At 34.6% G+C, this 13,013-nt stretch overlaps 1 protein-coding gene across 1 annotated transcript; it reads right to left on the bottom strand.

Moving 5' to 3' along the window:
- Window positions 1-504: 504 nt before the first annotated feature.
- Window positions 505-6,036, bottom strand: LOC125847208 (uncharacterized). Its single transcript, XM_049526875.1, has 3 exons — window positions 6,001-6,036; window positions 691-1,170; window positions 505-567 (listed from the first exon to the last, which is right to left on the bottom strand). The coding sequence occupies exons 1-3, from the start codon at window positions 6,034-6,036 to the stop codon at window positions 505-507; spliced, it is 579 nt and encodes a 192-aa protein (XP_049382832.1).
- Window positions 6,037-13,013: the final 6,977 nt, after the last annotated feature.

Raw genomic sequence — 13,013 nt, 5'->3', positions numbered from 1 at the left:
ATGTTAAAAATATCCCTAAACTTTGCGAGAAGTTAAGGATGTATTTCACTCATTTTGCATGATCGTAAGTGTATTTAAGTTGATCAGTTACTCAAATAAAAGATTTTTTTAAGTTTGTCAATAATTTGAAAACGAAACCATTTTCGTGACTAATAATTTACACTAAATTTAAAAGTATTTTCTTTACTTCTCTGTTTTTTAATGGAGGTGCAAAGTTCAAGTTGAACAAATAAAAATGTATAGAGTTGTGTGAAGACAACTTTGAGTAAGAGAAAGAATCAAAAATTGTGGCGTCGAAGGGAAGGACAATATATATAATGGGGGCCGGGGCCAGGGCCCTATACAATGCTGAAGCTCTCAGATGTTGAACGGAATACTATCTCTATTGAAAAAACATAAACAATCTCTCATGACAAAATACAGCAAAAAACTTCTCAATTACTTGTACATTAATAACTAAAATTAGAAGCAAGTATCTACTAATACTGCCACTCGATATTAACGTTAATTAAAACGAAACTCCACATCTCTACTACTGGATCCTCCACCAGCCCCATCATTTGGTTCCTGCAAATAAACAATGAGTACCATAGGAAAATAATTTGGAATGAAATGAACATCAAACATAGGATGATGTATATTAACAAAAAAAAAAAAAATTACTCCTAATTTGGAATGAATAGTAGGTACCTGTGAATTGTTGGTTCGATGAACCATATCTTGATGAGCTACGTTTGACCTCTTTCCTAAGGAGCCTTGATTGTTGTTATCAACTTTTTTGTGAGATTTCTTAAGGCCTAAAAGTCCTTTCCACCTAGTAGAACTTTTAGGGGGCCTAGAGGAAAAAACATCATCATCTTTATCTTCATGAAGAAGTTCATCTCTTAGAGTAGTTTTTTGAGATGAAGTTTCTTTGAAGGGCAACAATCTACCTTTGGAAAAAAGTTGGTCAGCAGTGATCATGGAATAATTAGTGACATTGAATTCAAAGTCAGAGGAAACAGGGGCATCCCTATAGTTCCTCATTATTTGAGATGAATCCACAAAATCATTAGAGAAGGAGATTCGAGGACTCATAGGAGTCCCAAAACCTTTGTGGTCGGCTGAGTTTTGGTTGTACATAATGTCTAAACCATGACATCGAGAGTGAGTGAGTGAGTGAGTGCTCTTCTACACCTACATAAGGTACTTCTGCTGACTGCATTTCCAACTAAATCTTAAATTAGTTTTTTTTTTTTTATCCGAGTATCTCACACCCCAAAACTAGCTCACACGAAGGCTTATAACAAGTCCAAAGATCTCGATCCACACTGATGTGGGACTTTTTCATTGGAGCATTTTCTCTGCCCCCTTTATGTGGGTCTTGGACGGGGATATTCAATCGGTTAGGAGATACATCAATTGGACTTACTCTAATATTATGTCAACTTAGGTTTTGAACTCGTTTTTTTATTTTTCATCTGGTATTTGATATTCAATACTTGCATTAAAGTCTGATTAAATTCAGATTCATGTTGAGAATAAAGGGCTCCCTAATTGTTTGGTAAAAAAGTCTTAATGAACACTTTATGATAAAATGGCTATTATGTTATTTATAATGAAAAATAAAATGAAAAGTATTTTTTCAGAATAGAATAGATAAAATAATTAAAAATTATGTTTTAGAGATTATAAAAGTTACTAGAGGATAAGAGAAAGTTGTTTGGTAAGCATTTTATTTTCAATTTTAAGATTATGAACTCAAATTACTATGAAATCAACAAAGTGAGCGCTTTTACGAAGTGGTAAAATCAATTTTAAAATTATGAATTTAAATTACTAAAAAATCAACAAAATGAATACTTCTACGGAGAGATAAAAAACAATCATATAAGTTAGAAGCGGCAAACTTGAGATTTCGACTGATGGGAGGCTTAAAGGCACGACCACTAAAATCATTGCCTTCGACCCAAAAGTTAAAAGGTTCAAATTTTATGCATTTTTCTTTCAGTTAGTTGAGGTTGTATAAGTTCATAAATTATGATTAATTACTTTCCATCATTAATTTATTTCCCTCTACAATTCTGATATCATCATCTATACCATGTATTTTTCATATATTTTTCTTGTAATTCAACATTTAAATCTCGACTTAGTTTTTCAAAATACTCGATTAGTACATAGGCAATGTGAGATATCCTAAGGTTAAACTTATATCTTCAATCAAATAGAGTATAAATTTAATCTCAAATTCATTTCTGAATATTCCACCTTATTCCATTCAACTTAGTACCATTACTTTATTTCATCTAGTAGGTAGTTCCGAGCTAACACTATTTGCCATCCAATATGTACTTGAGATTAAGATAATGATTTCAGGATCATAAATGAGATTAAGATAATAATTCCGAAATAAATTTTGATGTTAACTTTATCCATATTTGATTTGAGAAATCAGCTGATCTCAAGATTATTTTATTTCATTAGTTATACTAAAATAATGAGATTACTATCTCATATAGAGGATGAAATAAAATAATCTCATAAAATATCCTTATTTATCTCATCCTGACCAACCTCTATCTATCTTTATCTTATTTGATTGATCCAAAAATCAGAGATAAGTTTCTTTTCCCTCATTAGCATACGAATATTATGAAATAAGCTTGCCCTCTTATAAATAAAAATATGGTTTAGCTTTAACCCGAAAATTCCATGAAACAGCCCATGACGGGGCAATAACTTGAAAAAATGAAGTAACTCATTGATAACATATTAAAATACACTCATATTGTAAACACTTTTTTTTTACTATATCAGATCTATTCAAATTTTAATTTTTTTTTCTCTAAAGGTTCTTAATACTAAAATCATTGTACTAGTAAAATAATTAAATTATAATTTGATACTTTATTCAGATGAATCCAATGTATAAAATAAGATACGTATTATTTTTTCTAATACACTTTATCAAAACGAATGACCCCTTAAGTGTTAGCTACTCCTTATTCGTCCAATAAATTCGTAAAGGGACCCCTCCTCTCTACGTACCTCTGTTCGAAACAACTGTATATGTTTGTATTTATATTGTCAGGGGGAGCGGGGAGAGGGTCTTTTTCATTTTTGGTTCAAATAATATTCAAGGATACGTCTTTTGACTATATGTTTGGGTTTCTTATAATAACTTTTTTTACTATTATATTTTGGCGTGACATATAATAGTCTGACGAATAAATCTTTGATAGAATCTGGAAGCCTATTTGTCAATTCATAATGTATTAAATTAATCATAGTCCCATTTGTTGGAATCTTTCATTTTCTTGTCCTTTTGATACCCCTCTTCAAGTTTTATTATAAGATGGACAATATCGTTATATTTTGTGTTTCGTGCATTCCACACCTAAATTCCTTCTTTTTGGCCTATGGTGCTCCCATTTTTTATTTTTTATTTTTTAAAACGCCCATCCAGTGTGTAGTATATACTAGAGCTTCATGGGACAAGGAAATAATTGCATAATATGTAGAAAATCAGTCACATTTTCTTGGAATTTGCTCAGTCAAATTATTGTCTAGTTAGATCTCGACAAAATACATGAATTTTAAAAAAGAATTTAAAAATTAAGCGTAAATTATTAGTTTTATTTTTGAACTATTGACCGCCTTAAAAACACTTCTTTTATTACTAGGCGATTCCTTTTTATTTGTTATAGCATTTATGGACAGAGTTACTTAAACTCAATTGCTTTTGTGGTAGATGATAGATATCTCATTAAATTAATCGAGGTGCGTGCAAACTAATTAGAATTGAACATTATGCGGGTATATGATGATAGACATGAACACAATGCAATGACTACAGAAAATTCACATGGTAACCAAAATCAATTCGTAATGGATTATATAAAAAGTTAAAATGTGGGGTCAGGAAAACCAAAGATTGAAAAATGGAAGAAAGGTAGAAGCAGGGGTAAATTGTCAGTTTGCATTTGGTTGGCAATGAAGAAACCAAAACAATAGTGAGTCATTATATTAAAGGGGATGGGCCATTAGTTTGTAATGTTTTAAATGCTTCAAGCTAAGAGAAATAAAAGAGAGAGGGGGTTACATTCAAAGTGCAGTGAATGCAGCCACGTCGAGCAGAGAAGGTGCAGTAAGTACCACTGGACTTGTATTTGACTTGGATTTGTATGTATTAACACTGAATGAGCTGGCTAATAATGATTTTCTTTTTCCACTCTGTGTTCGGCATCCACATTAGAGCTCAGATTAAATTTGAATCGCATACTGCAGGGCTCATTCGTATATGACGCTTCCAACAAAATTTTCTTTATATTCAAGTTCGAATCCAATAACTATAGTTAAGGGTAAAGTGCTCCTACTAGTGCACCAAAACCCATGTTGGTGGATAATAATGATAATACTCAAGAGGGACCACGTTATCTACAATCTCTAAGTGCAACTCATTTGACCTATTAAACTAGCTCCCCTATATAACAGAGGCGGCATAACAAAGATTCTTTTTTAATATAAACGGTGTTGAGTAGTACTCACTTTGTCCTACTTAACGTGATATTGTTTGAGTTGACATAAAAATATAATTTTTAAAAAAATATATATTTAAAGAAGTGAACTCATAGACAAATCATTATGACAATGTATATTAAAAATTTGAATTCCAGAATTGATGATCCACGGGACTTGAATATGACGATAGGTAATAGGAGGTTCAGTAGATAGAATAAGAATAAGATGTAGAGCACTCCCAAAAGTTACAATAGGAGGAATCGGTGCATTGTATATGTTAAAAAGGTTGTACATTTAATTATTTTTGGTCATGGAAAGTGCTTTTATGCGTTGGTTTTAGTTGATCCTTATTTTTCTAAGATGTGTCATAGGTTTGAATTTTGATTCTTCCATGCATCCTTTTTCTTTTAACAAAGTAGATTTGAACCTAGGGCATGCAGAATTAACGCTTCAATTGCGAATTTGATCAAAGTTAGTAGTTTTGGTCCAAATATTTTACTTTCTTCCTTTTAGTTTGATTGACCTATTTTAGCTTGATACATAGTTTAAGAAAGTAAAAGAAATTTTGAAATGTCATTTAATGATATAGCTTTAAACATGTCATCTGAAAATTTGATATTAAAGAATCCCTAAAAAAAGGAAAAATTCATTTTTTAAAATTGACTAAAAGAAATTAAAAATATGTCAAACAAATTAAAACGGGTGGAGTATTTATATTAAAGTTCCATCGATTATATACAAATTATTAAGAGACTGATTTGACATTTCAAGCACACCTCATCCAATTCTAGGTGTTCAACGATCGTAAATCAATATAAAACCCAACTAAATGAGTTGGGGTTGAATCTCACTGGGAGCGATACGTGTCTCAAATTCAATTAGAAAGTATGAATGTGGTCAAGCACATTAGGAATAGAAATTATCGATTAAAAACATAATCAAGTAAAGGGGTGACACGAATGTCAGATGAGGGGTTTTTGGTTTTAGTTATCAACTAAAAGCAGTCACGAACAATAGGAATTAACAATAATGAGACAGATTCTTGGGATGTGATCGATTATAGGCAAATATAGATATATGGGTAATTGCAACTATTAATAAATAGCTAGATATTAGTGAGTAGACTGGACTATAAGGGAGGTAATTTTCTCTTGAACAATTACCCCGAATCAAGTGATTTCTCTCGAACATCAACAAACATGCAAATTAAGAGCAACCCACACCTTAATCCATTCACTCTTTCGAGATAAATGTGTGGAATTGGGTTTATGATTTACTCTCTCGACCTAAACCCAGATCAACCCAATACCCACAAACCATCAATCAAAAATCTTCGTTCTAAAACCTCTCTCTCAAGCAAGCCAAGAACACAAACATAGAACTGTATTTGCAACTACAATTCTTAAATTTAACCACAATTAATGATTAAACTCACTTTTAAATAGCATTTAAACTAATAATTAGCAATACCCATAAGCTAAATCAGCCCATAATCACATGATCACACCCCAAGAATGTGGGGTCCATCCCCATTATTCAATTATAAGTGTTTTCAACATTTGCTGCACCTTTGACAATTATTGTTTTTCAACAATTGTTGCATGCAATTGTCAATAGTTGGCAACAAATATTGAGAAACATATCGGTGGATGTTGAAAAAATGTTGTTGATTTCTTCTATAAAAGGAGCTTGTTAGCTCATTTGAAATACACCAATTCACAGAGAGAGTAAAATATTTAGAGAGCTGTGAGGTTTCCATAGATTATATAAGAAAATAGTCTATGAAGAAAAATAGAGTGTGAGCGATATTTTAGTAAGGTGAAATCCAAAAGAGTGTTATTCCTTTTGAGTGTGTAGTAGTCACTTTGAGTATTGTATTCGTGACTACACAGTGTAAAATTCCTTACTATAGTGATATCAGTTGCTCCTCTTGGCCCGTGGTTTTTCCCTTATTTAGAAGGGTTTTCACGTAAAATTCTTGGTGTCATTATTTTCCCATTTTATTTCCATTACTTTTACCATATATATTTTTGTGCTTGTCCGTTTTTCTCCAACAAACTGGTATCAGAGCCAAGGTTTTATCTGAGTATGCTCTGTGGTTGCAGCACAGTCTGAACTTCCACATCAGAAAAGATTTACTTTGGTTTGCAATAACTATTTTTTTTGGGGATAAACGATGGAAGCCAACACAAGTAGAATGATTACTTTAAATGGTGTTAATTATGCCATTTGGAAGGGGAAAATGGAAGATCTGCTTTATGTCAAGAATTTTTATCAACCAGTCTTTGCCACTGTAAAGCCTGATAATAAAACAGATGAAGAGTGGAATTTGTTGCATAGACAGGTTTGTGGATTCATTAGGCAATGGGTTGACGATAATGTGTTGAACCATATTTCTGGGGAGACACATGCTCGAACCCTATGGGAGCATCTTGAAAGTTTGTATGCTCGAAAAACTGGCAACAATAAAATGTTCTTAATAAAGCAGATGTTGAGTTTAAAATATCATGATGGTTCTCCGATGACAGACCATCTGAATAATTTTCAGGGGATCATGAACCAGTTATCTGCTATGGGCATTAAATTTGATGAAGAAATTCAAGGCTTGCTTCTACTTGGTTCCCTACCAGACTCTTGGGAAACATTTAGAACTTCATTGTCAAATTCTGCTCCGGATGGTGTGATCTCAATGGATTCTGCCAAGAGTAGTGTCTTGAACGAAGAGATGAGAAGAAAATCTCAAGGTTCTTCTTCGTCGGATGTCCTGATAACTGGCTCCAGGGGGAGAAACAAAACTCGTGGTTCTCAAAATAGAGAACAAAATAGGAGCAAATCCAGAGACAAACTTAAGGATATTGAGTGCTATCATTGTGGCATAAAAGGGCACACAAAGAAGTTCTGCAGGAAGTTGAAGAGGGAGAACAAAAACAAAGAGGAAACTAAAGAAGATGGCAATGAAAATTGCCTAGCCACCGTCACCACCGAAGATCTTGTTACTGTCCTTGATGCAGATATGATAAATATTGCTTGTGATGAGTCAAGCTGGGTTGTGGACACTGGTGCCGCATCTCACATGACATCAAGGAAGGATTTTTTCTCTTCTTATACTCCTGGTGATTTTGGAACCTTGAGTATGGGTAATGAGACTGTTTCTAGGGTGGTTGGTATTGGTACAATTTGTTTGAAAACTAGTGTTGGAACTAAACTAGTTTTGAACAATGTGAAACATGCTCCTGATGTTCGTCTACACTTGATTTCTGTTGGTGTTTTGGATGATGAAGGATATGTTAGTATCAACGGTGATGGAAAATGGAAACTCATTAAGGGTTCCTTGGTTGTGGCTCGTGGTAACAAACGTCGTGGTCTATACTGGACTGCGGCCTCTGCTTGTGTTGATATGGTGAATGTGGTTGAAAGTGATAGCTCTTCAACGTTATGGCACAAAAGGCTTAGCCACATCAGCGAGAAATGACTTAATGTTTTAGCCAAGAAAAAATTATTGTCAAATTTCAAAAGTGCTAAATTAGAAAAGTGTGAGCACTGCTTGGCTGGTAAACAAAATAGAGTTTCTTTTAAGTCCTACCCCCCTTCAAGAAAGACAGAGTTGCTTGAATTGGTGCACTCTGATTTATGCGGTCCGATAAAGACAAAGACATTGAGTGGTGCACTCTACTTTGTCACTTTTATTGACGACTGCTCGAGAAAACTTTGGGTCTATGTCTTGAAGACTAAAGACCAAGTGTTAGGTGTCTTTAAGCAGTTTCTGCAAGCATCAAGGCATTAGACACCAGAAGACTCCTTCTAAGACTCCTCAGCTAAATGGTTTGGCTGAGAGGATGAACAGGACCTTGATGGAAAGAGTTAGATGTTTGCTTTCTGAAGCAAAATTGCCCAGCTCATTTTGGGATGAGGCTTTATTGACCGTTGCACATGTTATTAATCTATCTCCTGCTGTTGCTTTGCAAAGTGATGTACCAAATAGTGTTTGGTATGGAAATGATGTTTCCTATGACCATTTGAGAGTATTTGGTTGCAAAGCTTTTGTACATGTGCTGAAAGATAAAAGGTCAAAGTTAGATGCCAAGACAAGACAGTGCATCTTTGTTGGATATGGCCTTGATGAATTTGGTTACAGGCTATATGATCCAATTGAGAAGAAACTTGTGAGAAGCCGTGATATTATTTTCATGGAGAATCAAACAATTGAAGATATTGACAAAACAGAGAAGCTAGAATCTTCAAGTTTTGATGGCATAGTTCATCTAGATGAAGTTCCTCACACAAGTATGCATGATGTTATTGGGCTTGATGATCATGATTACACCCATAATCATGTATCGAATCAACATGTTGATATTGATAATAACAATGATATTGTTATTGATGATCCTCCTGCTCATGAAGTTGTGGACGAATCAAATATTCCATTTAGGAGGTCCACAAGACAACGGGTTCCTTTCTCTCGTTATTCACCCAATGAGTATGTGTTACTCACTGACAGGGGAGAACCTGAATGTTACGAGGAGGCCATGGAAGATGAGCACAAGGATCAATGGATTGAAGCCATGCAAGATGAGATGAAATCTCTGCATGAGAACCACACTTATGAGTTGGTAAAATTGCCCAAGGACATGAGAGCTTTGAAGAACAAGTGAGTGTTCAAAGTTAAAGTTGAAGAACACAACTTGAAGCCCAGGTACAAAGCTAGATTGGTTGTTAAGGGATTTGGTCAAAGGAAGGGTATTGACTTTGACGAAATATTTTCTCCTATTGTCAAAATGTCCTCGATTCGCACAGTTCTGGGTTTGGCTACTAGTCTTAATTTAGAGATTGAGCAGATGGATGTGAAGACGGTTTTCCTTCACGGTGACCTAGAAGAAGAGATTTATATGGAACAACCTGAGGGCTTCAAAGTAGAAGGTAAAGAAAATTTTGTGTGCAAACTCAAAAAGAGTCTTTATGGCCTAAAGCAAGCTCCTAGACAGTGGTACAAGAAATTTGAATCTGTTATGGGGGAGCAAGGCTATAAGAAGACTTCTTCAGATCATTGTGTATTTGTACAACAATTTTCAGACAATGATTTTATCATCCTCTTGTTGTATGTGGATGATATGTTGATTGTGGGCAAGAATACTTTAAAGATTGACGAGTTGAAGAAATAGTTGCGTAAGTCTTTTTCTATGAAAGACTTGGGTTATGCCAAGCAAATTTTGGACATGAGAATTACTCGTCTCAGAGATGAAATGAAGATTTTTTTGTCACAGGAAAAGTACATTGAACGTGTACTAGAGCGCTTCAATATGAAGAATGCTAAGTCTGTTAGTACACCTCTTGTTGGTCATATGAAGTTGAGCAAGAAAATGTGTCCTACAACTAGGGAGGAAAAAGAGAACATGGCCAAAGTTCCATATTCCTCCGTCGTCGGAAGTCTAATGTATGCAATGGTATGCACTAGACCTGATATTGCTCACGCAGTTGGTGTTGTAAGCAGATTTCTCGACAATCCAGGAAAAGAGCACTGGGAAGCTGTGAAGTGGATACTTAGGTATCTTAGAGGAAGCTCGGATGAAGGCTTGTGTTTTGGAGCATTAGATCCAATCTTGAAGGGCTATACAAATGCTGATATGGCAGGTGACCTTGATAACAGAAAATCAACTACTGGATATTTGTTTACTTTTTCAGGGGGAGCTATATCATGGCAGTCGAAGTTGCAGAAGTGTGTTGCACTATCTACAACTGAAGCTGAGTATATTGCGGCTACTGAAGCCGGCAAGGAGATGATATGGCTAAAGCGATTTCTTCAAGAACTTGAATTGCAACAGATGGAGTATGTTGTCTATTGTGACAGTCAGAGTGCAATAGACTTGAGCAAGAACTCCATGTACCATGCAAGAACAAAACACATTGACGTCAGATATCATTGGATTCGTGATGAAGTGGAGAATGAATCATTTCACGTCAAAAAGATCCACACAAGTGAAAATCCTACAGATATGATGACTAAGATGATACCGAAAGACAAGTTTGAGTTATGCAAAGAACTTGTGGGTATGAGCTCTCTCTAAAGAAGATAAAGATACCTCCTTCCAGTGAATGGGACTGGAGGGGGAGATTTGTGGGGTCTATCCCCATTATTCAATTATAAGTGTTTTCAACATTTGCTGCACCTTTGACAATTATTGTTTTTCAACAATTGCTGCATGCAATTGTCAATAGTTGGCAGCAAATGTTGAGAAACATATCGGTGGATGTTGAAAAAATGTTGTTGATTTTTTCTATAAAAGGAACTTGTTAGCTCATTTGAAATACACCAATTCACAGAGAGAGTAAAATATTTAGAGAGCTGTGAGGTTTCCATAGACTATATAAGAAAGTAGTCTGTGAAGAAAAATAGAGTGTGAGCGATATTTTAGTAAGGTGGAAATCAAAAGAGTGTTATTCCTTTTGAGTAGTAGTCACTTTGAGTATTGTATTCGTGACTACACAGTGTAAAATTCCTTACTATAGTGATATCAGTTGCTCCTCTTGGCCCGTGGTTTTTTCCTTATTTAGAAGGGTTTCCACGTAAAATTCTTGGTGTCATTATTTTCCCATTTTATTTCCATTACTTTTACCATATATATTTTTGTGCTTGTCCGTTTTTCCCCAACAAAGAATTGGGATTTTAGTTAGACATTATAAAAAGGTAAAACAGTTACCAAATTGATTATCCATCAACTGGTAAGAGTGATTTTGTCTTTACAATGCTCCAATTTGATGAATCTCAAAGACCCACTTTCAATTTTTCAAAAGTGAATTTCTTTAATCCTTCAAAGCTAAAGAAAACTCTAGAGAAAATTGTCTCCAGATGATAGAACTTAATAAAAGTGATCTCAAATGTCAAAAAAGATTCTTAAACTAAATATTCAAAAACGTATTTATAGTCGCCAAAAAAAAGCTACAAAAGCCCTTTTGGCGAAGTAAGTCGGGCTCGCCAATCCACTCGGCGAGCCGTCCTTTGGTCTCTTCCATCGCCCTTTCGCCTTGGCGTTCAACATCCTCAAGGTATGTTACTATGGGTGATCTATCTTGGCTTCGCGGAACCACTCAATGATTCACCAACTGCTCCTTTTCGTCGCCGATTTGGTTCTTTCCTTCAGGGATTGGCACACTGGAACTTTAGGTGGTCAGATNTCAGCATCCTCAAGGTATGTTACTATGGGCGATCTATCTTGGCTTCGCGGAACCACTCAATGATTCACCAACTGCTCCTTTTCGTCGCCGATTTGGTTCTTTCCTTCAGGGATTGGCACACTGGAACTTTAGGTGGTCAGATGAGCCACTCAGCGACACGCCCAGTGCTCTTGGTGATCCTCTGGCTCGCCCATCTTTTTGTTCTTTTTTGCCTATTGGTGTCCTTGCTTTGTTCCTCAATTCATATTCCTGAAATCAAGGATCTAACATCAGTTATTGGCATAAAATAAGCATTTGAGGACACTAAATCTATATAAACAAATCCCTAAATGAGTCCAAATCTCGGACTCATCATAGACAATTATTGAAAACATTGTTGAACTTGACATAAATTATTAATTTCGTCTATGAACTATTGACAACTTCAAAACACTATTTTACTTGACTAACTAAACTTAAATACACCCTCGATAAGTGGGATCTCAAACTCTTTGTAGGAACATGAGGCTCTTAATAAAAGGCGAGAGAAATGTTGAAAACACTCCTAAACTTTGGAGAATTTAGAAGTGTATTTTACTCAAGTTGAAAGATTAGGTTGTATTTAAGTTCAATTAGTCAAGTTCATAGATATTTTAAGACTATCAATAATTCGAAAATGAAACTAATAATTTACGCAGAATTTAGGAGTGTTTCTAATACTCCTCTCTTTAATTTAAAACACAACTTTAAAAAACTCGAATCTCAAATTCATATAGTTCAAATTTTACCTCTGCCTTTTTTCGAAACCCCCCAACATTCTAACAAGTAAAAAGTGCGCCCAAACACGTAGACAAACATATTCTTCGAAATCCACAAGGTGTTTATAATACTAATAAGATTTAAGTAACAGCTTTTGCAGAGATACTATGTAGCTTTTTGAACTTAGACATGAGGAGTCAAAAGTAAAGTGGATTGACTAACACCTAAAGCTAATACGACTACGCCTCCATATATTTATATAGATCACTAAAAAGCTACAAAAGTACACGATGGATTTACAACTCATGCAACTTCAGAGTTCCTCGAGCTATTCACCATTTATTCCATTCTCTATTGCAATAAAGTTTCGATGGAAAAATTTTGGTATGTGTGCGAGGTAGAGAGGAGCTAAAGAAATATTGCTCAATTTAGCATACTTTAGTAAGGGAATATTTGACCATTTTTAATGAGATAATTAGATTAATTGAGGGTTCTTGTTAAATTAAGAATATATTTGGATCAATTATTGAACCTAAGAACATATAAGAACTAAATAATTAATAAAGATATATTTGCTCAATTTTAAAGGCATATTTGGA

The sequence above is a fragment of the Solanum stenotomum genome, chromosome 12 (assembly GCF_019186545.1).
Source record: "Solanum stenotomum isolate F172 chromosome 12, ASM1918654v1, whole genome shotgun sequence".
NCBI lineage: Eukaryota > Viridiplantae > Streptophyta > Magnoliopsida > Solanales > Solanaceae > Solanum > Solanum stenotomum.
Note: the sequence above shows the minus strand (reverse complement) of the source record. Positions and strands in the feature narration are given on the sequence as shown.

Coding starts and splice junctions, on each gene's coding strand:
- LOC125847208 (XM_049526875.1), bottom strand. CDS start 6,036: ATGGGGATGGACCCCACATTCTTGGGGTGTGATCAT. Junction 1,171..6,000: donor CATTCTTGGGGTGTGATCAT/GTGATTATGGGC, acceptor ATGTAGGTGTAG/AAGAGCACTCACTCACTCAC. Junction 568..690: donor ATCGAACCAACAATTCACAG/GTACCTACTATT, acceptor GTTTATTTGCAG/GAACCAAATGATGGGGCTGG.